This window comes from Alternaria triticimaculans (genome assembly GCF_023758025.1).
Source record: "Alternaria triticimaculans strain BMP 0046 chromosome Unknown scaffold_3, whole genome shotgun sequence".
NCBI lineage: Eukaryota > Fungi > Ascomycota > Dothideomycetes > Pleosporales > Pleosporaceae > Alternaria > Alternaria triticimaculans.
The window spans coordinates 1,599,194-1,623,684 of NW_026055960.1; the positions used below are offsets into that span (position 1 = coordinate 1,599,194).

At 54.2% G+C, this 24,491-nt stretch overlaps 9 protein-coding genes across 9 annotated transcripts; 4 read left to right on the forward strand and 5 right to left on the reverse strand.

The window, feature by feature from the left end:
* Positions 1 to 222: 222 nt before the first annotated feature.
* Positions 223 to 1,398, forward strand: J4E78_003229 (uncharacterized protein; the record flags this gene model as incomplete). Its single annotated transcript, XM_049363869.1, has 1 exon — positions 223 to 1,398. The coding sequence occupies one exon, from the start codon at positions 223 to 225 to the stop codon at positions 1,396 to 1,398; it is 1,176 nt and encodes a 391-aa protein (XP_049224534.1).
* Positions 1,399 to 2,176: 778 nt separating this feature from the next.
* On the forward strand, positions 2,177 to 4,803 carry J4E78_003230 (uncharacterized protein; the record flags this gene model as incomplete). The annotated part of the gene is made up of 6 exons (XM_049363870.1): positions 2,177 to 2,184; positions 2,295 to 2,807; positions 2,854 to 3,280; positions 3,342 to 3,476; positions 3,522 to 3,646; positions 3,696 to 4,803. 6 exons carry the CDS (start codon positions 2,177 to 2,179, stop codon positions 4,801 to 4,803), a joined length of 2,316 nt encoding a protein of 771 aa, XP_049224535.1.
* A 388-nt stretch (positions 4,804 to 5,191) lies between these two features.
* On the reverse strand, positions 5,192 to 5,901 carry J4E78_003231 (uncharacterized protein; the record flags this gene model as incomplete). Its single annotated transcript, XM_049363871.1, has 2 exons — positions 5,192 to 5,437; positions 5,503 to 5,901. 2 exons carry the CDS (start codon positions 5,899 to 5,901, stop codon positions 5,192 to 5,194), a joined length of 645 nt encoding a protein of 214 aa, XP_049224536.1.
* A 2,423-nt stretch (positions 5,902 to 8,324) lies between these two features.
* On the reverse strand, positions 8,325 to 10,552 carry J4E78_003232 (uncharacterized protein; the record flags this gene model as incomplete). Its single annotated transcript, XM_049363872.1, has 2 exons — positions 8,325 to 9,289; positions 9,337 to 10,552. 2 exons carry the CDS (start codon positions 10,550 to 10,552, stop codon positions 8,325 to 8,327), a joined length of 2,181 nt encoding a protein of 726 aa, XP_049224537.1.
* A 1,153-nt stretch (positions 10,553 to 11,705) lies between these two features.
* Positions 11,706 to 14,273, reverse strand: J4E78_003233 (uncharacterized protein; the record flags this gene model as incomplete). The annotated part of the gene is made up of 3 exons (XM_049363873.1): positions 11,706 to 12,003; positions 12,052 to 12,454; positions 12,503 to 14,273. The coding sequence occupies 3 exons, from the start codon at positions 14,271 to 14,273 to the stop codon at positions 11,706 to 11,708; spliced, it is 2,472 nt and encodes an 823-aa protein (XP_049224538.1).
* Positions 14,274 to 14,937: 664 nt separating this feature from the next.
* J4E78_003234 (uncharacterized protein) lies at positions 14,938 to 15,234 on the forward strand (the record flags this gene model as incomplete). The annotated part of the gene is made up of 2 exons (XM_049363874.1): positions 14,938 to 15,022; positions 15,083 to 15,234. The coding sequence occupies 2 exons, from the start codon at positions 14,938 to 14,940 to the stop codon at positions 15,232 to 15,234; spliced, it is 237 nt and encodes a 78-aa protein (XP_049224539.1).
* Positions 15,235 to 17,762: 2,528 nt separating this feature from the next.
* On the reverse strand, positions 17,763 to 19,789 carry J4E78_003235 (uncharacterized protein; the record flags this gene model as incomplete). Its single annotated transcript, XM_049363875.1, has 2 exons — positions 17,763 to 19,716; positions 19,785 to 19,789. The coding sequence occupies 2 exons, from the start codon at positions 19,787 to 19,789 to the stop codon at positions 17,763 to 17,765; spliced, it is 1,959 nt and encodes a 652-aa protein (XP_049224540.1).
* A 2,032-nt stretch (positions 19,790 to 21,821) lies between these two features.
* On the reverse strand, positions 21,822 to 23,107 carry J4E78_003236 (uncharacterized protein; the record flags this gene model as incomplete). The annotated part of the gene is made up of 2 exons (XM_049363876.1): positions 21,822 to 22,570; positions 22,627 to 23,107. The coding sequence occupies 2 exons, from the start codon at positions 23,105 to 23,107 to the stop codon at positions 21,822 to 21,824; spliced, it is 1,230 nt and encodes a 409-aa protein (XP_049224541.1).
* Positions 23,108 to 23,580: 473 nt separating this feature from the next.
* On the forward strand, positions 23,581 to 24,188 carry J4E78_003237 (uncharacterized protein; the record flags this gene model as incomplete). Its single annotated transcript, XM_049363877.1, has 4 exons — positions 23,581 to 23,696; positions 23,801 to 23,909; positions 23,963 to 24,016; positions 24,066 to 24,188. 4 exons carry the CDS (start codon positions 23,581 to 23,583, stop codon positions 24,186 to 24,188), a joined length of 402 nt encoding a protein of 133 aa, XP_049224542.1.
* Between the last annotated feature and the right edge of the window lie 303 nt (positions 24,189 to 24,491).

Consider the following 24,491-nt stretch of genomic DNA (forward strand, 5'->3'; position numbering starts at 1 on the left):
GCACGAGCCTGAATACACATTGCGGGGATGTTGAGAGAAGATCTCGTAAAGTGGAGGGTAGGGATCAATTCCAGCAGGTTTCCCGTGCTAGGACGGCAAGAGGTTATCGATTATCAGGTAACCGCTTTCCCGGAATATCACCAGCATGTTTGATAAACCTCCGGCACGGCATCGTGATACTCCATCAACTTCTCTTCCTACACACCCACGACTGCACTCACAATGTCATCGTCAACACCATTTCGGATCATCATTGTGGGCGGTGGCATCGCAGGACTGGCAGCAGCTATAGCCCTTCGGAAGGACAACCGACAGATTACGATCCTCGAACAATCTCGTCTCAGCGCAGAGATCGGCGCTACGATCTCACTACAACCCAACGCCACAAGGATTCTAGAACAGTCGTGGGGGTTGACAGATCTGCTCAACGGCTCGAACGGCACGGTCGACCACGGATTCAGGATCTACAATGCTGACGGCAAGATGGTGAATGAAATACCTCTACGGAGCAAGACGCAGTATGGCGCAGACCGCATCATGTGGCACCGCGAAGATCTCCACGCCTATCTCAAGAAGGCAGCTACATCCATCGAACGGGATGGCCAGCCTGCAATACTGCGTACTTCGGCACGAGTATCTCGGTGTGACTGTGAAGAAGGCAAGGTCATACTTGAGAATGGTGAGCATTTGGAAGCAGACCTTGTCATTGGCGCGGACGGCATTCACAGTGCTCTACGTACTTCTATACTCGGTCAAGAGGCCCGTCCCAAACCCACAGGTTCCTCGGCATACCGGCTTATGCTGCCAACTGCGATTCTGAATGAGCGCGCGCCACAATTCTCCGCAAACATCAACCCAGAGGAGCCCTATACTTCTATGATCATGGCACACTCCTGTCGACTCATCATGGGTCCTGCACGCGGCGGATCACTTTACAGTATCGTTGGACTGGTACCGGACGAGCAGATGAACGAGAATTCCGACAGAGCGCAGTCGTGGGTGACGAGAGGACACCCTGAAAAGATGTTGGAAACATTCAAGGATTTCCCCAGCTGGACCAAAGATGCACTCCGGAATGCCGAAAGCATAGGTCTCTGGCAGCTGCGCGATTTGGATCCGCTAGATAAATGGCACTCTGGACGCGCGATTATCATTGGGGATGCCGCGCACGCTATGCTACCGACTCAAGGCCAAGGTGCAAGCCAAACCATTGAGGACGCCGAAGCTTTAGGAACGCTCTTCAGTCACATCATTGACAGGCCATCCAAGGACGAAGTGTCTTCGATCCTAGAAGACGTCTTCAAAAGTAGACACGAACGTGCAAGCTTGATACAGCGATTCAGCCGGGAAGCCGCGAAGCCTGCAACGGAACGAGGCAGCAATGTGATCAAAATGTGAGTGCAAGTCGCGCAGGTTTTTTGACATGATCTAACCGGAACAGGCACCCTGATGAATTCATGGATTACAACTGCACCTATCGGGGAGTGCATGATTGGGAGCAAAGGCGTTCTATGTCAGCAATAACGGTTGGTCTCAAAACAACAGCAGTGGCTTAGACCAGGTCCCACACTTCGGTCGACACGGGTATTGGCGACACCTGAGCCGCACCCTCTGAATCGATGTTTCTGCTGCAATTGTAGACATAGGCGACATGGCTCGATGAGTGAGGCTTGCAATGTGAAACGTGACTACTCCCGAGGATGTTGAAGGTTCGGCAATTGATATGCCGTCGGCTCGATTGATGTGACGGTTCAGACACACCCCGCATCTGAACAAGGGTAGGGGCGCCCACTTTCCGATGGCCGGAAGCCTTGATGCGCTTTGAACTACCTGCTCGTTTTTTCCCACATTTCCGTTCCTCAGTTCTTGAATCATGTCAGTCGAGATAGCGGTGACCCCAACGAATGCGCGACCCTCGAAACGTAAGCGGACTTCCGATGCGTCAATTGGTGGGCTTCAGTGTCAAGTCTGCTACCGATCATACGAACGTGCCGACCACTTGAACCGACATCTAGACTCACGTAAGTTTCGCTCACCGTTGGCCATCACTCAACGAAATCCTAACGATGCACAGACCGCAACGAGAGGTCGTTTCATTGTGAGGAGTGCCCTGCAGCGTTCAACCGAAGGGATTTGCTACTCAGGCATCAAGCAACTCACACAAAGAATGCTAAAGATGGGCTCGTAGGCCCATATCGCGTAGCAGAACGTGCCACGAAGGCCTGTAACTCCTGCGTCGTATCAAAAGTCAAATGCGACAATGGAAGGCCATGCAAACGGTGCCAAAAGAAAAGCCTACCATGCCTGACAAAGTCGCCTGATCCGTCACCGCCCGCTCAAGCAGATGTAGGACAACAGTCAGCGCAAGTGTTTGCAGCATCTGTTGAAGAGCAAAGCAACCCATACCAATTTGACGATGACATACAACTGAACGATGTCTACCTCAACGAGACCAATACTGAGGCGCAAGCTCTACTCGATCTGTACAATACCACTGGTTATACCCAGCATACCATCCCGGCCTTTTTCGAACAGATCATGGTTCCCGCACCAGACTTCTTGGGTAGTGACTACATGCAACCGCCTCCAGATCTGACCGCATGGATGCCAGAGAGTGACTGGCTTGGTCAGGTTGACATTTTTGGCAATGATTTCACTCCAACTGTCAGTCAGATGCTAGAAGTGCAGACATCGCAGGTGACAGCCTTGCCTTCTGCAACGCCGCCTCTTAATACAGATGTTTCTCACGAGAAGATTGATAGCAACTCCGCGAAAAGGCGCCATGCAGTTTTCAAACAGTCTGCCTGGTAAGCCACACTGACCGATAGACCAATCAGCGCTGATCTGCTTTAGGTTCTGGATCCCTGAGCGTAACCAGCACGCTTTCAGCGAGCACGAAAACATCGCTTTGGACGAGCGTAACGTAGATCTTGCCTCGTCACCACACATGCCATATTCTTCCAACGTTGTGATCCCAGATAAGCTTTCGCCGGCAGCCCGTGACCGCATCTTCCAATTGGTGTCGAAGACTGCACAGAGCCATATCACCATCCCTTCTTTTCCTTCGGCAGAGTGCGTCGACAAGCTGATCAAAGTTGGGATTGCGAAACGAACTGAGACTGATGCATGGATCCATCCGTATACCTTCGAAAGCGAGACTGCCCGGCCAGAATATCTCACTGCCTTAGTGGCAGCTGGGTGTGTATGTTTTGGCGTACTCTCGGTGAGCAGAACAGGCTTGGCGCTACAAGAGATAGTTCGAGTCGCGTTAAACAGGCTGGTAAGTCTTTTGCAAATACCAGGCTTGACACCAGGTCGAAGGACGTCTAATACGTCTCCAGTCCGAGAATGATAATAGTGTGATACGCGACCTTGAATATCTTCAAGCTTCGATGCTTTGGCTTGATATCGGGGCATTCTGTGGGTACAGAAGGAAGATGGAAATCGCGGAGAGCAGCTTGCAATCTCTTGTCACGGTAAGAAGCTCTTATATGATCGTCTAACGCACGCTGAAGGTATAGGCACTACGGCGCGCCGGTAGATTCGATCACATCCGGTATCCTGCAGTTACACCGTCTGCAGAGGATGGCGACGAGGAACTACATGCAAAGTGGAAGCAGTGGGTGGAGCAAGAATCTTACAAGAGGTATGGCAGACACAGTGGACTCTGTTTACCCAGCATCTAATACAGACAGGTTGGTATATCACTTGTTCGAGCACGACATCCACATGACTATGGCCAAACATCGCCCGCCACTGATCAGCTACGCTGAACTTACGCTTATGTTGCCTGCATCAAAGACGCTGTGGTTGGCACCTTCAGCAGAGATATGGCGAACGCGCTATCTTGACATGGACGTCGTCGCCAGTGCTCACTCACTTCAAACGCTTCTAAAAGACGAAGCTGCCATGCACTGTCTTCCTGACAACATCGACATGCAAGTCGCTCACTCATCTTATCTGCATGGCATTGCTGCCCAGATCTGGGAGTATACACAGCAATCTGCGCTGATGAACGAGAGCAGCGACGCCGCTTCACAGCTCTGGGCTCGATCTCGTCAGGAAAAACTGTTGGTGTATCTTCTCTCATACTCGATGAAGCTGACACTCCCCCACAGATACCAATACCTTCAACGCGAAGACCTTCTACCCAGCAAACATCCAGCAGTTATCTGTCTGTTCCACCAATTCTTGCAGATGTACCTCCACGTCAACCTCGATCTAATCACGCGCTTCGCCGGCAAATGCGGCGAGAGCGCTGCCAACAGCGCGTACACTCACCTCTCACCCTGGAGCCAAACCAAAGAAGCCAGAGTCGCAATCTGGCATGCTGGACAAGTAGTACGAGCTGCACGACAAATCCCGCCATACCAGATCCGCGGCCCAGATTCCTTCATGTTGTACCATGCCATTATGGTCCTCTGGACATACAGCATGATGATGCGCGACCTGGCTAAGAAGACCGGCACTACGACGCCGATGCGCACACGGCCGAGTTCGCTCTCGAGCAAGGTTATCTACCTCGATGATGCCGCCTCTGATAACCAGGCTGGCGTTAATGCCTTCATTGCTACGAATAGCGGTATACCGTGCCTTCGTATTATCTCGACGCACCAACCAGTGGCATCGGAGTCTGGAGCCATCACGCGGCCCGAAATCTGTAACCTCAAGTTTCCTTCGCAGGTTATGAAGGTGGGCGTTATGCTTCTTGAATCCACACATCCTGACGTGGATCGTGAAACTGGGCCGCCGCTCGTGCGGGCGCTTTGTGGACTGATGGAAGAACTTGGAGGTCTGAGATGAGAGGACTTGGTATATTCCATTGCGATGGCAGGACTCTACGCTTACGATCTTGATTCTCAACATACAGTTCCTTGTCAATCAGCACTGTGCTCGCGCACACCTTGATCAAAGGTCGGGGGTCAGGCAGCGTAGTCAAACGAGCGCAGTGCAACGAAGAAACAAAGACACTGGTCAAAGAGCGATTAAAATGTATTTCGTGATCTCATAAGCCCGAGCACTTCGCGCTAGACCCTTCCATTCCACAGTACCAAGAAAGCAAAAACATGCTTCGACCCAACACCCCAGACCCACCCGATAGCCATCGGAAGCCCAGTACAGTCCGAAGCCCACGTAACCATCAGAACTACCGTTCGCCGACGGCAGTCATGACAGCATATGTACACCCCACTTAAGCCTTGTTAGAGCCGCGCTTTGAGCCACTCGCAAGATCGGCAAGATCCTCCATGAGGTCATTCCAGATCTGCTTCACCATACCCTCACCCTCCTCACGGGTCGAGGTGAATTTGTTGGCGACAGCCTCAGCGATGCCCTGGTAACCAGACTGGTTTGTGTCGGACACTTCGGTCATTGCGGAAGGGGAGTGGATGTGGGTACCGTCAGCGGAGACAGTGTAGATTGTGGGCTGCATGGGGATCTAGGAAGCATATCGTTAGCACTCTTGCGCGATGAACAAAAGACAGAGAGTGGGACAAGACTTACGGAATCCTCGCTCTCAGCACCCCGGCTGGCAACGTTGGCCCATGGGATGATAGGGACTCTGATGCCCATGGGCGCGCTTCGGCTCTCCAGGTCGAACTCCGGGAAGTGCATAAAGTCCAGGGTACTGGAATCGCCGACGGACTTTAAACTCCTCGATGTGTTAAAGCGGCGGACTTTGTTGCCGGTCTCGGTAGCCTCGGGGACTGGGATGGTTTGCTCGCCATGAAGGCGGATGGGTCCCGCTGAACGATTTGAGGCATAGGGCTTATCGGTTGTGAGGAGCGATGAAGAGGCAGTCGAACCCGTCATTGACAGCTGGCGGACTGTGAGACGAGGGCCCAGAAGGCGGGGGCCGGCGAGGGCGCTGATGATGCGAACGCTAGGTTTTGAGGCGGCCATTGCGAAGATGTGTGTAGTGTTGAGGTATGGAAAGTTGGTGTGAACGAAACGCAAGTGCGCGCGGAGAGGAAGAAGTAGTAGTATGCGAAAGAAGCAAGACGAGCAATTAGTGGTAGATTATAAGACGATAAGGTTTCAGTGACGCAAAGATGCGGGCGTCAGTAAGCTTCGGAAGGCGGCGGGCAATGGGAAGCGCTATCAGGCGAACCGGTAGACAGGAACAGGTGTTGAGAGGACAGGAATGACAGCTGAGCTCGCGACACAGTGAGGGGAAGCTCTCCCTTTTCTAAGCCCTCGAGCCTTACAACACAGCAGCGGCGACCACCTTCGGATTCCTTGGCCTGCGTTCTGGAATCTCTACAGAGAGCGGTCAGTGAGCTGTGCTGTACAACGACTCAGGACACCCTCGTGGATTGTTCACTTCATAACGAGTGGGCACATCGGGGATGCAGCGTTGGACTCCGTGGTGCTCAATGGATGGGAGCTTGCTGGAAGGGAGCTTGGGGCATCCACTATACTGCATGTGGCACAAGGGCTGGCCCGAACCAATGGAAGGGACCCACTCCAGCATGCCCAGCACGTCTCCCCCGCACTTTTGATCATGGTCGCAGCGTGCTCAAATAAACCGTCTGATGTCTTGATTACGACTACGGCACTCGATTGAAGTAAAAATATGATAGTCGTTGAACGTCTACGCACAGCATGTTCGTTCGTGATGGCGTCCACCTTGAACGCAACGGCGCCAAAATGTCGGTGTAGCAGTTGTTGAGCGCACAGTTGCAGGGGGGATCGCCATAGGTTTAGCGATGTCGGCTCCCTCCCGTCACCATGCACAGGACATACTTGTGCCTGTATGATCGGCTCTCCACCCAGTGCGCATAAGCTTCGGTGACACTTTACTGGGCAAATGAGGCGGGCGATAAGGAGATGCGCCCAGCCTATTCTGTTATACCAAGACGTCAAGATCGGGGTCTTGTGATACCTGCATGCCGACCTTGCATGTATATACGATGCAATCTGGTTGTGGTGGTGTTGTGCTGGGCAGTCTGCATCTCGATGTCGTGCCGGGTCTGCAGCTTGATCTTGCTATCCGTGCGATCAATGTTTGCAGCACAGACGGTCAAGGTCGACCAGAAGTTCGAGATTTCTGTCGCAAAGTCTTCCGAAAGGAGTAAAGTGAGGCTGTGAATTCCATGATTAAAAGCGTCCCACCCTGACTAAGATATACCACTGCCCCACTGCGCACCATGTCCACGTACCAAATCTGCACCAGTCGCCTCAAACCAACATTCCCACGCGAATCCACTTACCCAGCGACCTCTCAGACGTCTCTACAATGTCCTTTGCAGGCTGTTTAACCAAGTACTAGGACTACCTACTTTTGAAATTTGTCATCAACAAGACAAAAGTCGGCCTGATGGTCTAGTGGTATGATTGTCGCTTCGGGAAAATTATCCTGGATACAGAGTATCTGTTATGTGACAGGCCCCGGGTGTAAGTTGTCACAGCCTTGAATGTGTGAAGTTCAGAATCTAACGTTTGTAAAGTCGAATCCCGGTCAGGCCCACTCTCCTTTTTTGCTCGTGCAAAGCCCATAGAAGCTTCGTACTTTTTGCGTCATTGTCTGCATCTTTTTTTACCACCATATGTATACTCTGAGATTGGAATCCAGCTTTTCCAGAAAATGCTTTCTCTTGCTCGGCATGTTTGCTGCCTCCAGACGTGGGGACGAGGACGCATATAACACATGGAACAGCTTACAACGCGCATCTTCGCATCTTTCCTGCTTGTCTTGAAGAAAGTATAGCATAAACCTATATCACGACGGGAGATCCTACAATTTGCGTATCTATATGCGCCTTTGCAAAGCATAAGCCTACGAAACGCCCACTTAGTATACAGGCTAGAAACTCTCTTGTGCTTGCTTACACAAACACGCGGTACAGGAACACAAGCGAACACACGTTACAAACCATGCGCTCCCAGAATAGCAATCACATCAGATCTCCGGATGGCGTCCCATGCTGTATGATTAAACTTACATACATCAGGATAATTCTCCAGCGTAGCCAAAGCACCAGTCACATCTCAAATGACGAAGAATCAAAGTGAAGGCTTGAAGCTACATTTCCTGTGGTATATACTCTGGTCTAAATCAAGCAACACAACGCCACCGAGCAAAGACGGCTACAAGCAGGCGTCGAGGCCTATAATCTCCAAAACAAAACTCCCTGGTAGTCTCCAATCCGGGGGTATCAATGACCCTTGGGCGCATACGAAGCAATGAAAGTGGTATCCAAACAAGAAACATGAAGTGACAGAAGGCAGAGGCGCGCATGGGTAGTAGAATCAAGTCGTGAACGCGTTGCAGAATCGTGAAGAGATGAGGGCCACCAGAGAAAGCAGAGCGTGAAGAAGAACGGTTACCGTCCGTCATACGAGTCACTAACCCACCCGCTGTTGTTTCCACCAGCGTACATGGGCTGTTGACCGCCCTGTTGGTAGTCGCTCTCTTCTTCAAAGTACTCGCCTCCACTAGAAGCATCGAAACTGCTGCGACCACTAATATCGCCATCGTCGTCAGGCGGCCCGGCCGGGAGCTGATCCCACTGAATGCCCGCCAGCGCTGGGTATTGAGCGAGAATGGCAGCGGGCAGGAATGGCTGTGGGGCTTGCATACCACCAGCCTGAGGGAACGACTCGAAGCCAGTTTGCCCGGGCATCATGCTACCAAAGTTTTGAGCTGGCATTGGTGCGAACATGCCGTTGCCATTGTTCAACTGCTGGTTCTGGCCATCCCATTCACCCTTCTCGCGCGCCTCCTCTTCGAGTAGCGGACGGATACACACGCGACCTGCCTCGGATCGGAAGTGACGTCCAAGAGCATCTGCACGGGCGAATCGTCGACCGCAGCCCCAGTTGTTGCCATTCTTGAGGTTGCCACGGCACACAAACTTCTTCTCACCCGAATGGAGACCTTCATGTCGCTTGCGATCGTGCTGGCGCGCAAAGGCTTTCCCACAGACACTGCAGACGAACGGACGCTCGTCCGTATGTGTTCGCAGATGCGATCGGAGGTTGTAGGCTCGAGTGAAGCGCTTTGGACACAGCGTGCACTGGAAGGTTGCCGGATGCTTCTGTGTGCGCTTTGGGTTGGAGCCATCCGCGGGCGCAGGTCGCGACGGATCTGCAAGATCCAAGATGTAGTCGCGATTGGGTACGCTTGATGTAGAAGAACGGCGCGAGGATTTATTCGAGGGCGAAGGGGAACGAGACTTGGCAGCGTGGGGGGAAAGTGAGCGGTTAACATCCGAGCCTGGTGTTGATGCGCGCGAGCTAGCACTGCTGAAAGGATCGGATCTGGCGCGAGTCCTGTTCCGGCTGCGTGCTGTTTCGCTGTTAGAAATGGTTGGAAGAATTCCTTGGACTGCTTACATCTGTCTGGCGGGCTCAGCGCATCTATCTGATGCTCGGGCTTGGGTGGCTCAAAGCTTGCCTGCCGTGAAGGCGGTGCGAAGTCAATGTTGATTTCCGGCGGCGACATGGCGTCGGCCTGACCGAACTCAGGCACAGGCTGGTTCAGTGAGGGGAACGGCTCAGCTTGACCTGGGTAGCTATTCATGTCTGGAGGCGCATATGGGTTCATGTTCTGGGTGAGACCAAAGGTTTCGGGCTGGAATTGAGGAAGGACTTGTTGATTCTGCGGAAGCAGACGAGGCGATATGTGAGGGCTGTTACCCGCGCTCATGTGCGCATTGCTGCTGTTCAGGTTGAATCGGTCGAATCCTGGGACAGGGTCCTGGAACAGCTGGGGATCGTTCTGTGCGTTGATGAGGGGTGACGGTTGCTCATTGTCCAAGCTGTCCTGGTGGTGCAGGTACGGCGAATTGTGCACCGACGATGCGTGTACAGAGGATGCAGCATCGCTGTTACCCCTAGACCTAGACCTGTGCTGGCCAAACCCGCCCGCCATCTGCCCCCATTCCGTGATCTGACCATAGGCTGCGCTAGGATCCAACGAAGTGTGTCGCGAATGGCCGGGTGATCTGAAGGGGCCTTGGTTCAGGTTCGGCGAAGCATGTGGGCTCGGAGAATGGTGGTTGTTCATGTTGGGCAGCAGGTGCGGCGGGGTAGGCGCGTTGTGCTGTGTGGCTGCCATCTGGTGCATAAGATCGGAAGGGTCGATGGACTGGTTGTGTTGCGACTGGCTGTCGAGCATGTGCGGGTCAAGCGTGTTCCCAAGATACGACGGCAGCGATTGGTTCTGGCCGAGGTCGTTGGCCTGGAAGAAGTTGGCGTAGTCGGCGTTGGTGGAGTTGGCGATGTCGAGTGGGTCGGGCGAGATGTTGCTGCCTTGGGGGCCGAATTGCGGAGTGTTGTGCTGCGAAATGTTCTGCGCAGCTTGGAAGAAAGCTGGGTCGGCAAAGGTGTTCTGTTGGGGGAATGGCTGGCCTTGGGTCGTGGTGAGGAAGTGCGTGTTGTTTAGCCCCGCGCTGGTGACGGCGTACGAGGATGGGTCTTGAGCAGGATCGAAGCCCAGGCCGACGTTGTGCTGGTGCTGGAAGGGCGCATGTGGGCTGGGCGAGGGAGAGTGCGCCTTATGAATGCGCTGGCCGACTGAGGGAGAGCGCCCTCGCTGTTGGATATCCATGATGTAGGTACTGGATTCGCGTGTGCCCAAGAATAGGTGGGATGTGGAGGAGGGAGCCCTGGAGGCCGCGCTTGGGCCAACGTGGAGAGCTTCGTAGACACCAAGAATCAACGGCCGGCTGTGAGTGGTCGAATATCCTCCAGGTACACGCAATGTCGTCGGGTTACTGGCTTGTCTGCTGAGGCTGGTGAGTGTGAAGGAGGCGCAGTGTAGTCGTCGGTCGCAGGACACAGCCCACCTCACGAAGAGCGACGGCGCTGGAAGCGGCCTAGTCCGCTATAATTAGCCCCGCAATGGGAGAGCCCGCTGCAAAGTTCCTTGTGTGTTCCTTGGTTTCAGACTCTTGAGAGACGTGAAACCACGAGCTAGGGGATGCGTTATGCGTTGTTCTTCTGCCCGTCGGTGATGACGTCGGGAGCAACGCGGGCGAGGGAGCTGGACGTGGCAGTAGCAATGGCGACAAGCAAGCGCGGCTGCGAGTCCCTGAGAGATACGCGCTGGCCGACGTGGATCGTTGTCGCGTGATAGTCGCAAAGCAATTCGCGGGTTTAGGTTCGGTGGAATAGAGCTGACCGCTACTGGCATTCGGTCTTGGGGAATCACTGTGTTCAACTGCTCACTCCGCCCCAGCCTTATACAACGACTTAGCTTGCGCATATTCACGCGGGCCGTCCATTGGTGAAGCGTCTAATAGCCGGCTACGGCGGGCGGTCGACGACACCGCTTGAGAACATCAAAGTGATGCCGAGCCGTCACAAAACGTTCGAATCACACCCTCGGCGACCAATCCGACGGGCAACACTACTGGCCCAATTTCACACACCGCGCGATTCTTTGGCGCGAAGGCCATTCGGCGAGCCGTCGCGTCCCTGAGGTCATTACCCGTAGGCCCACTGAGCGTTCTCTGCACTGCCTCGCTCGAACCAACGTCGCAAGGCGCACTTTCTCAAGGCGTACTCCCATGTCCCCACAAACCAAGCCCTCGCTCCTATGCTCGACAACGTTGTGAGATGCATTACTTGGCTACGATAATAATAGCATATTTGGTCCCAATCGTGTGTTTTCGCAGAGCCGCACAAGTGCATGTGCATCGGGTCCACATCTCGACCGTATACTACTTGTGCTAATAGCACGACGCTTCAGGCCACCAAATCTACCCAAACTTTAGGCCTTGTGCAGGGTCCCACCGCCCATCTTGTGGAGGACCAGCAGAAGGTCGAGCGTTCCCGGATGATGTAGGCACCCCACCAAACCGGATTCCAACTTCTGGTGTCCACATACCAGACGGCGGGGGTACATTTGCTCTCGTGGGTGTCGGGGCTGCCAAAGGTTCTTCCGCATGTGCAGTCGCACCATAATGCGGGTTTTGTGCATCTGCCGCTTTCTGCTGATGTAATGAATTTGTCGTTGCTTGCTGGAGGCCGAGGGAGCTCATTCGAGTAGTGAGATCGCTGGGACCATTAGCACAGGCGTTGGAACTAGTCGTTACATCTGCATACCTTTCCAGATGTGACGCTTCTGACTTGCGATTGTAAGCAAAGGTGCGCGCCTCATCCCGGAATCGATTCACGATCTTAGCTAGGTCATTGTAAAACTTTCGCCCAACGTCGAGATTCGAAATGATCTCCTTGTACTTGAAGTATGCGTTTTCTAAATTCTGCAACGCTTGCTCACGCTTCTTGGTGGATTGGTCGCCACGACGAGCGATCAAGAAGGCCGCGTTTGCGTCTTGCAGTCGCTTGATAGCCTCGGCCTGCTCCTTTTCTTCTTCCTGGATCATGTCTTGGTCGGCGTCGTACATCTGAAGACGCTTATCGAAAAGCCCTTCAAACTGCACAGCCTCGATTGTCTGCATAGGGTACTCCCGTTCTAAGCGAGCAGCTTCGCGCAACAGCTCCGGATCTAGCCTGCTGTCAGGATATGGCTTGTGTAGGGATGCGCGGGACTTACTTATGTCGTCTTGCTTCGCCTTTGTCCGCAAGGCCTCAATCTTCCGCCGTCGCCTACTCTCGAGCCTGCTGACTTCATTGAAGTTGCCACGAAGCTTGCCGGCCTCGCGCTCGACATCGCCAGTGATGGCAGGTCTCCGGCCGCTCGGGACATAGTTTTCGAGTTCGTGGTCCGGTCCACTGAGCAGTCGTATGAAGTGCTCATTCTCCTTCAACTTCGTCTTTACGATATTATCACTGTTAGTAGCAGCCTTGAAGTAGCCGTCAATTTCGTTGATCTGGGCATAGAGCTTAGGCGCTGCTTGCTCTGCAGGTGGTCGTGTCCAGCGTTCTGTGCCAAACTTGCGTCGTGCGCCTTCGTCCTCTGTCGCTTCGGACCTCAGGATATCAACACCTTCTTGATATATAGCTTGGTCGGTGTACATGAGCTTCTTCGTATCCTCCATTGAGCGCAAGAGACGGTTGATGCCATCTTGTTGACGAATCTCTTCAGCGTGTGCTACGAGACCAGGGGGAAGTCCCAGTGGCTTCTCTAGAGCCTGCAAGGAGCCGGGCAAGTTTAAGCTGCGGAGTACCTCGTGAATCTTATTTGTCAATGACTCTAGCTCTTCTACGATGGTACCGTTGACTAATCGATCCCGGCGGTCTACGTAGATGCTAGCAGCCAGATGTACTGAGTAGGGCACCAGCTTGGAGAAGAGCGCTGGGCCAAGCTCGCCGCGCTCTCCCAGCATCGAATTGGACTCGGCTATCTCCTTGGGGACTCTCGAGACTACCATGTTGGCTCGATCGAGGATCTTGAGCTCTGCCTTTGGCGGTACAGGTAGCAGGTAGATCATGTCATTGTCCTTTTCGGCCCGCTTCAGGTCCTCCGTTATCCGGTTCTTCAAGCCGTTGAGATCTGCAAGCACGACTTTGTTGATATAGCGCTGCTCCTTGAGAGCCTCGTTGACGCACGTAAGGCTGTCGCGTAGCCGTGCGACCTCCTCGCCATACTTGCGCTTCTCGAGAGAATCGCAGGCTGCGCGGTATTGCGCAGCAGCCGCAAAGTGGTGGTGTTTTGCCGTCATATGATGTATCCACTCGCTGCTGATAGCGTCCGATTGTATGCCTGCGTCTCCCGCCTCGTTGTATAGATCGGATACGCGGGCGGCTAGTTTGGCGATGGTCGCGTCTTTCATCCCGTCCTTGACAGCCTTCTGCCAGAAGCACTCCTGTCCTTGAGCCAGCATGAGCTTTTCCAAGCACTCGAGTGTCATGAGGTCCATGTCTTCGGGTGGCTCTGTCCGCAGCTCCGGCAGAATAGTGTTCCTCAAGTGTGACAAGACGCCGGCTGCGAGGCAAAAGTTGTTGGCTGCCATCTTCAGCCCGTCTGGTGTGCTCCGGTTCGACGACATGGCCAGCTGGGAGTACATAGCCGCGAGGTTGAACATGATGTTCGCGAGTTCGAAGCGGAGGTTGTTGCGCGATGTCGGGCGGCTCGTGTTGTACCCCAGCGCAGGATACCAGGGAAACTCTACGCCAATGTCGATGGGGAACTTTCCGCTCAGCCATATCAGCTGCGCGGCGTACTGCTGCAGCTTCGGGATGTTGCTCGGGTGGGGTTCTTGGGCGTGGGTGGCGACGGACCGCAGCTTCTCGATCGTCTCGAGGTCTTTGGTGAACATGTCGGGATGCTGGTCATATTTGGAGGATATGTACTGCTTGATGGCATCGGTGAGGTTCACAGAGTGCGAGCGCCGGAAGGGGAGGAACAGGATGTTGCTGGCCATGGTGCGGGTTGTGTCGTCTGCTGGCTGGCTGCTATACTCAAAGTCATGGGCAAGAAATGTTTGGCCGTGTTTACAGGCGGCAGTGGGCGACGTCACCGCCCAACCGCCTGGGCGTGCGAGGGATGCAGCTTGAGCCCCGCGCTAGCCAACGTGGGGCGGGCGCGGCCTCAGGGTTCAGCAATTCACCTGCAGGAACGGGCTCAGCACATGCGAGACGTGGACATGGCAATGTACGGGTCGCGGCATCCAAGACACCGTGTCCCCATGTCAGAGCACCGGCGAGGACACCTGATCGTGTGCTCCCGGACCCTCACTGAGCATGTTTCATGCCACCAGAGTATCGCCATGTCAAACGAGACACGGACTTTGTACATACATGGCTGAGGCGCGCGCGGTTCCACAACCCGGAAATGTCGTGATGGAGGCTCAATATGTCAGCGGGGCGCGACGGCAATCTATAACAATCTAGCCGAATTGCACCACCATCTTGAAACTTGCTCATCCGCTCGTCGCGACGTCCTTCCGCTAGTGATACCTATATATACTAGTCACAGCTCCTCTCTTCACGGCTATCAAACAAACACAACCAGGCCACATCGAAGCCCCGCGACCCGCACTGAACCTCCGACTTTATCACCAACACCACCTACAAACCTCGTACATCATGACGCACACCTACAAGTTCAACGTTGCCATGAGCTGCGGCGGTTGCTCTGGCGCTATCGAGCGCGTCCTCAAGAAGCTCGAGGGTCAGTTTCCGATGCAGCATGCGCCGGCGGTCCGAGCATCACGTTCTAACTACTCCACAGGTGTTGAGTCCTTCAACGTCTCGCTCGAGAACCAGACCGCCGAGATCACCGCCGCCGATTCGCTATCCTACGACACCGTCCTCGAGAAGATCAAGAAGACTGGCAAGACCGTCAAGTCCGGCGAGGCTGACGGTGAGGCCAAGGACATCTAGAGAGTGCAACGTAGCGTGCATCTACCACAACCTTTTCATATATTGTTTTTTGGGTCAACGAGCGATGGATTTCACGGCTGTGTTTGCGCGCAAGCTCTGAGCTGCCGCCACGGCCCTCTACATCTGGTGCGATTTTGTAGATGCAGCGAATAAATGAAGAATACCCTCCCACCCTAAATCCACACCTGACTATGTGAGATACCAAAGTCGCTTTCGGGCGCGATGATTGTCAACACATCAATATTGTAGCACGTTCGAATCATTTCAGGGGTTCCGATAGAGTCAAGAGCGGTGCGCATGCGCCATCACAGTCCTCCCTCCAGCGTCGCGGCATCTCGGTGTTCCACCAGATTGCTCCTGCCCCAAGCGGCGCGCAGACGTCACATGCCACGAGCTGAAGCCGGGTCGCCACGCATCATCGCGAAGCCACCGTATCCAGACTCACCCATTACAATTCCCATTGCTATCTTGGTCACAACAAATCTCCGGCCCTGATGTAATTCCGCGACAGCTGACCAGCAGAATCTGGTGCCTGAGCCCTAAGGCGCTCCGCCGGACCTCTTAGCCTTGACCTCAATCTGAACGTCTCCGACTTCTTCCTTTAACTCCGCTCACAGCCACCGTCTAATCATCTTGGAGTTGTTTCAATGCGTTCAAGTGCTTATCCGCGTTTTCGGCGCTCCCGTTACGCGTGCCGCTTACCGAACGCGTTCGTCCACTGACATGGATGCGAATTGCGATGCCTAGTCTCTCATCACGGAAGTCTACGAGGTGAAAACAGGCAGCTACATCTAAACCAGAGCTACCATACGCGATACACGTATTCAACTTGACTCGAACGCAAAGCGATACGGGCCTGTGTACGCCTTGCTGCACGATAGCGAGTCTGGTCGGGATCAGTCGGTCACGAACGGCTTCTAACCGGACTGAGTCAGCGAGCTTCCAAGGGCACCAAGGGGCTGAGCCGCACCTCACTAATGCAGATCATCGTATAGTGGTGGATGCGTATCCATATGACGCTTGACAATACTCTTGCCCTGTTCACTGCTACCTTGGTTTCAGGGATGTACGAGAGCTTACGGCCTGGAGCATATAAAGCCATCCTGAGGCCGCACGGTAACATTACCATACATACCAGCTCATTCGAGCAAGACACATATTCATCAGTCAATTTCAATCTCCACTCTATCATACCGACCGTCACATTTCCTCATGCCGTCTCCACCAAGAAGCGCAATATCATTCCCGAGTCAGGCCGACCTCTTCTATTTCTGCACCACCTCATCAACCTCCGAAGAAGATCTCAACATCCACTATGCCCCTCCTTCAAAATCTTCATTACGCATCGGCGTGCTAGTACTTAGCAACGACCAAGTTCAACTAGCCGACCTAGCGGCACTTGACCTCCTCGCCATGGTCGGAAGAAACAGAATCAGCAGAATGCACGCCACGGCATCCGCCATGGACTCGGCCGTGGACGAAATCGACATTCGATATGTCAGTGTGACCGGAGAGGGGAGTTTTCCTGTCACGGCTGGCACGCGAATGCCGGTGACGGTGAGCTAAGCTTCGAATTGCTCCGTATCGAACCCACGATCGACACGACCACCCACCCACCCATTCATACCCTCCAAACAGCCATCTCCTCTGGCCAAGAAGAGCCACCCTTTTTGGTCGCGCTGGATTCGCCTGGTCTTGACTGCCTTCAAGTAGTCATCTCTGACAAGTCTGGCAGGGAGGTAAAGGTCAACACGAGCCCCTACCCACTATTCGCTTCAACTCCTTTTTTCGAGTACTGTGACTGACGTTTAACTAGAACTCGTTTGACAACGCGCCTCAATTCGACATCCTCGTCATCCCTGGATCCTTCTCATCGACCGCAATGCCAGTAGAAGCTACCTCCTTCCTCACCTCGCAATGTCTCAACCCCAATCTCATCGCCATTATGAGCCTAGCCTCAGGAATTTATCCCCTCGTTCAAGCCGGCATATTACATGGCACACGAGCCGCAGCACCCAGCTCGCTACTCCCAATGCTGCAGCAACAGTATCCTGACACGCTGTGGCAGCATTCTTCCTGGGCCCGCCACGAAAAAGTGTGGTCGAGCAACTCGGCCGTTTCGGCTCTCGATATGGTTTCGACGTGGATGCGCGAGTACTTTTGGGATAGGAGCGAGACGGTTGACTTTGCGCTTACGGCGGCGGGCATGGGTTCGCTTTATGACTATAATCACTGCGATTATTGATGATTTGATGAGCATGGTTGGCATGGAATGGCGTCTTTTGGATATCATCTCAACTCTGTATAACAAGGGTACTGTTTTGGAATGCGTGAGGCGTTCTTGAAATGTTACATAGATTTGTAAGAGATTTTATCGCAGATATGCATGTGAAATCGTGACCTGGCTTACATGCCGGTTTGTTGTAAGCCTTAAAGCCATGAAAGAGTCATCCCCTTCATACTCGGAAATTTGTTCATGTCTAATATGTCCCATGATCATTCCGAGAAGTTTCCATACCCGGGTACTCCTACCCAAAACCATGCATAGCCATAGCCATAGCCCTAGCTTGGTCTTCGTTCCGCCAGGCACTCTCCTTGACCTTCTTCTCCCGTCTGAGCTCCACTGTCGAATCAGTGCTAAAGCTCGATCGGATGTGGGCTTCATCACAACTAGGCCTGTTGTCCCCTCCATCTCCTTGGGTACCGTTGACGGCAGCAGTCGCTTTGTGCGTAACCTGACCCAAACTGAGATGCATGGACGACATCAGTAGGGCGTCTATATCGGTACCATCGATTGTTTCGTCGCCACTATCCAGACTCATTGCCGCTGACGCTAGGAGGTGGTGGTGCGATGCCAGACTGCTCGCTTCGCCATGCGTAGAACGAAGTTCGGAAGAGATGCTACCGTCGCCGCCTCGCATGTTGATCATGGGATGAGGAATCGCATCGGTCTGTGCGCGGATGCCTTGTAGCCAGGCCATCGTTGTGGCATCTACCGTCTTGTGGTCATAGTAGGTGTTGAGACGTGAGTGGTACGGATATCCCAGTGCGGGATTGAATGGTAGGACCTCCCCATCGCGGCGGCGAACGTATAACTTTCCCTCGCGATCTGGTGGGCCAAATCTTGTTTGCGGTGTACCTGCTGCGTCGCTAGGCGTGAAATCGGGTTCTGGGTGATGGTACGTGGAAGATTTGGAGACAGGAACACTATGAGGCTCAGCGGCTCGCGTTAGAGCTTTTGGTGATGGCGAACGTGCGCGACGTGCGTGTTGAAGCCTTGTAGCACCTTTCGACCGAGCAGTGTCTTTGGACGCAAAGTCGATGACTTGAGGATCTCCAGCGGACGTCTCATCATCTGTTTTTCTTCCCCACCTCCCTCTCCTTTTCTTAGTCTCCACCTTCTCGACTTTCTTCGCTCTCCTGCCTCTTGGATGCTCCCAACCCCTGCTGTCCGACTTCTTCCCATCATCCCCACTAGTCTGCGGCCGATCGCGGCTGAATATAGTCCTTTGCTGTGGTGCCGGAGTTGACATGAACATCCCATGGTTTGCTGAAGAGGCTTTTCCACTTCTTGGCCACCCAGTGGCATCGGCACTCATTCCTGACTGCTTTACCGGAGGCTGTCGCTGTGAATACGTCTTGTACTTGGGATCCGAAGGAGCAGCGAGGATCAGGCGTGTGAGTTTTCCTGCCTTGGAGAGGACTGTTTGTAGAGAGTGCTTCCGCTTGATGGAAGCTGGCTCAAAGGTTGCAGGGGCAGGCACAACAGACGGGTAGCCAATCGTGTGAATGCGGCCGCTTTGCTGGTGGGATATGGCCTTAGCTTTAGCTGTGATAGGACCATGGCGAGGTAGATATTGCGAAGGTGTCGGTGAGCTGGTAGGGCGATATTCGTCCATAGCTGCCGGACGCTGCAAATCATGCCGTCTCTCGATTTGCTGGCGCCGCATTACTGCAGTGACGCTGTCGTCCGGTGAGATAGTGTCCAGATCAGGCTCTCGCGATCCCAGTACCCCCTGCTGCTGCCGCCTGACGTCTACATCGCGTCTACGATCTGCTTCCTCGTGCCAATCTCTCTGTGCTTGCATACGTCGAACCTCGCGCTCACGCTCAACCCTTCTGTACACATCGGTCTTATTCAGATCCAGAAGGTCAATTAGCTGATCATGCCCCATATTGGCGGTTACCACGGAGGAAATTGGATGGCTATCGTCGGTGTATTCGGAGGCATCATCGTCATCGGGAGGATCAGTTCGCAGAAATCTGGGTGGATTCGGCGGAGGAAGTCTTGGTGGCGGAGGAGGGTTATTTCTATCCCATCTCTTCTTGTCCCTCGGACTGACCAGATGACTTGGAGTTGTGCCATCAATATCCGGAGTCTCCTGTGATCCTACAGCATCCCATAGCTCATGTTCAGTCTTTGTTTCCGGGTTTGAGGGGCTTGTAGAGCCGCGCGCATCGTCATTCCGAGGGGAAAGCGCACTTCGAGAATTGAATTGAGCGAGAGCCCCGTCGATACGAGGCGAGCGGTGCCCACTCATCACTGGTACATCATCTCCGCTATGAGTTGTCTGATGCGCTGGAACGGTGAATGATGTCATCCCCTGGGATGCCGGTACGAGCGGAGATAGTTGAGCCCCAAAGTACTGGTACAAGACTGCATCAGCACGAGCTCGGGGAACAGAGCTATCGTCCGTGCCTGCAGAGTCTGGCGTATTCGAGCCTGGCCTGACGTCGCCCCCTCCAACGGGGAATTGACCATGTCGTCTAGTATCGATAGGGGATGATCTTGCTGGAATTCCTTGTGCTGTCCTTGTCTTGTTACCATCGCGAGTGGTCGAGAAGTGCGATCGCACACTTCGCGCCACCTGATCCTCCGGGTGCCCAGCGTGTCTGATTGTAGGTGAGTCCCGCACAATGGCATCCTTGCCAGTCAGATGTGGCATAGAAGTTGAACCAGGGCTTTGATCAGAGCCTCCAGTATCGGATGTCTTCCACAGTCCCTTCAGATTCCAGCCACCACCACGGAGACGCACCATGGGTGGTGATTGACCCTGATCCAAAGAGACCCGGCTTTCCGGGATGGCCTGCATATTGGGCGACATTGGAGGCGACTGCGGGGCGAAATAGTCCTTCGTGTTTGAAGGTATGTAGTTGCCATAAACATCTCTTCCGTTGTTCAACGGGGACATCGGGCAAGCAGGTCGAGCAAAAGGGCTGCTGGGTGGTGTATACTCTTTGTTACCGGTCGACGGGGACGTTGGTGGAAAAAGTGAGAAGGCAGCATGTCTGGGAGGGAAGGGGCGATCGGAGTTGCTGGAGACCTGTCGTGGAGGATCTGGTTCCCGAGATTCAGAGGTATGGAACCCGTGTTCCAGCCAGTCGGAAACTTTCGTGTCCATTGTCTGAATACTGTAATCAGAGGACGGTGAGCTGTGCTCAGAGCGCGTTGTGTGATCAGTATGGATGGCAGAAGGTGGACCGTCGCGACTTCCTCGTTGTCCCGGCACGCGCCCTTGCACCACCATCTGCTCCACAACATCCCCGCTTCTCTCACTTAGTCGCAATGGTTCGGGATAGTTTTCTCCATCGCTCGCTTCAGATTCGAGTTCACTGAAGCAGCCGTCTCCCGGAGCACCACCACTGTCACTCTTGAGCCCTCTTTCAGTCGATGTATCGCTCCCTTCCCAATTATCCCAGAGCAGACACTCTCTCTGGTCACTCATATCCTTTCCCTCCAAGTTGACGCTGACCAGTCTCTGTTCTGTTTCCGTCAACTCCCGATCAAGTTCGTCGAAAAGGGTTTGTGAGGTAGGAGACGATGGAACACTAGTTGCATTCGTAGGCTCGGAAAAGATAGCGCGCAGCCGTTTTTGATATGCTGAGCCGTGTCGTAGCAGGCTGCGGACAGGTATGGGTGGTGGGCTTATGTGCGGCTCTGCGGGAGCGGGACACGGAATCATGATGGTGTGCCGGCAAAAAAGCCAAGACAATGGGCACGATTAACATACAAGGTATATAGCCTAGCAAAGGGTGTGAAGTCTGACGCGTGAAGCATGTGCACTTCAGGAAGGGTGCGCCTGCATGATCGCGGAACCAGGGTGAGTGGCGTGGGCGTTTGTCAATTCCAACCTCAGCGAATGGGGCTTCGCTCACTTGAAGAATGTAGACACGTCAACTTACCGTTATTGGCGGTGCTCATGAATTCAGCGTATGCGGCGCTGCGTTTGCGACGCTGACCGCCCTGTTGGCATGCTTTGTCCAGGAGGCCTGGCAACAATGCACCTGTTAGAACCAATACTCTCCTAGTAGTATATTTAGATAATCATGTAAATGGTGCCTCTCAAACAAGTGCTAAATCTGCTCGCACTTGCGACAGCCTATAGGAAATCAACCATATTGCCCTACAAACGCCAAAGCTTTGATGCTGACAGTGCCCGAAAATGCTGCCCTGTGCGTACAAACGTATGAACAAACAGAACAGGAGTGCTCACTGGGATATTTCCACTCCTAACCCATGACTAAACGCCCGGTAATGATGCCGATCGGTTTCTGTGAATTGAGAGACGAAAGACAGATATCTACCGTCACTCGACCTCGTTCTCTATCTTCCTACCCTCGTTCTTTAGCTTCTGGTGAACGGCCTTCAACGACTCGAATGTCAACATGGTCGTGACTGCAGCAGGTACAGCACGGACCATGTTAGTCCCCATTCCGTTGTAGAAAGCTCTCCATCCCTCTTCCTGGAGGATGACTGTGCATGTTCGCAAGATACCGCGATAGCGGGGTAGGTTTATCATACCATCCGACGAAGCCGTGCCAGGAGGGCGGGTATGAAAGCGGTCGTGCTGGCCTCCTCGAAACGATACATTATTATCGGAGTGCGAGGGCAGCGAACGTTGCTGTGTTTGCAGACGCGTGCGTAAGACTTCGTGTGGATATGTCGCCGAGGTCGCCGTCATCTTACTCAAGACTGTTGCCAGTGCAATAGCAAACCAATGCACATCCTCAGTCTTGCTGTCTGTCTGGCCCATTTCCAGGCCAGTAAACTTCATCTTGAGGAACTCGTATAGCGGGAACTGAATAGCGACGTGGGTGAGGCCAAGAAGCGCAGGTGTAAGGCCCGAGTAGAAGGAGGCAATGCCTTCCTTGAGGTACATTTTGCGAAAGGCGTCAAAGGTACTTGTGTAGTGCCATGGCGGCCGATGTTCGGGAGATGCGCGGGCGCTGACCTGGGACATGAGTCTTGTCTTGACGACCCATATGGGATTGGTGACTAGCGTCGAGCAGCCGCCAGCAAACAACGAGGCGATGGTCCTAGCGAGCCATTTGTTCTCTATGGGTTCAGTCTCGTCAGCAACAGTAACTTGCGTACCGATGTGTATTACTAACCCATCTGAGGATAGAGAACATTTTTCGTAGATTCATAAGTGCTCATGTAGACGGCCCAGGTTGGGATGTACCCAAGCAGCATGGGCCCGAGTCCTCGGTACAGGCCCCGGATGCCATCCTCGATCCATATGACCCGCGCAGTACCGGTGAGGCCTTTGTACACTGTGCGCGTTGGCCCGGTGTACGTCCTGGGGCGGAAAGAGCCTTGCGCCTGCAGGCGGGTCTTGATGACATCGAGCGGGCACGTCACTATGCCCGAAGCAACTCCGGCAGACGCTCCGCACAGAGCATTGACGGAGCTGTCGGGGAGCTTGGAGACCCTGACGGCGAGGGCGGCAACGGGAGAGCTCCAGGTGCGCTGCTGGTTTGGGGTGGACATGTCTCGCGGTTCAACTGTCACGGCGGAAGGCGCATACCGGTCGGAAGTGTTAGGCGGGGACGGCGGCGCGGGTTCGTGTGTCGACATGAGGGGTACTGCCATGGCCAACTTGTTAGAGAGCTTGAATCAGAGCGCGGGGCGAGAGGGGTGGGCGCATACAGGCCGTCGTCCCCTGTGCGGTGCCTCAGTGTTGCGGAAACCCCGCAGCACTTGAGTAACACGATGACTAGCGATTGTTCGGCTCCATTGACAGACGGACGGGCAGTGAGGGAGTCGTGGTGAAAGCGTTCAGTCGCGTGCGGGCCTCGTGCCAGGATATGCGCTCGGAAGCCGGGTGTGAGAGGACGGTTGTGGGCAGACGTCAGAGCTAGGATGGAGCACGAGTGAAGTTGCTCTGGCGGGTGGGGACAGGCCGCTGATTAAGACCAAGGCCTGCGGCGGGCCAAGCGCTGCCCGCCGGCCTATTGGCGTTCGCTTCTTTCGCATTACGACCTCACCACCTCCGACCGTCAAAACTGCAATTGACGACAGCACCCGTCTCGACCTCTCCGATCCGCCGTCGAACACCCGCAACCATGTCTGCCCCGTCTCTCGCCCCCTACATCATGAAGCGCCCGTGGCTGCAGCGCTGGATGAAGCCGCTCGCCAACTGGTACTGCAACGCCGCCGGCTACAGGCAGCTCGGTCTGAGGTACGGAGCCCCGATCCGGACGCGGTGTACACAAGAATACAGAAGGAGGGAGTGGAGAATATGGCCGACTGTGGAATGATGGGCTGACGGGATTTGTGATGCAGGGCCGATGACTTGCTCCCCGAGGAGAACGACGTAGTTCAGACCGCCCTGAAGCGTCTCCGACCACAGGAAGCCTACGACCGTGTCTTCCGTCTGCGCCGAGCTTTCCAGGTACTACCGAACAAGATATACAGAACAAGGCAAATGTGGCTAATCTGCGGCAGCTCTCCATGTCCCACCAGCTTCTGCCCAAGGAGGAGTGGACTAAGCCCGAGGATGTAGGGATATCGCTTCAACCCCGAATACCAGATGCTGACAATGCAAAAGGACACACCATACCTCGCCGAGCTCATCACAGAGATCGAGTCCGAGATGGCCGAGCGCGAGGACCTCGAGGCCATGGTCATCCAGAAGAGGCAGAAGAACGCCGCCCAGGCCACCGGACACTAGAATGTATATACCGAGTCTGGGGGAATCGATTGGAGCTTGGTGGATTGAGTCTGAGGTTGCGCAATAGATTGTACCATACCAACACATTTCGTACAGGACTCCCCTCTGTTGCGCCTGGAAATACGTTTCTTTTTTCCGACATGATTTCAAGAGCTGTTACGAATGCGCGTGTGCTCAGCCGTGGGCATTCGTCTCGCAATCCATGGAAAACGACTGATTGGGGACGTGGCCACGGCATGACGCCCAGTTTTGGCTTCGGGAAGCAACGCTCAGGTACAACCGGAAAACGATGAATGACATGCA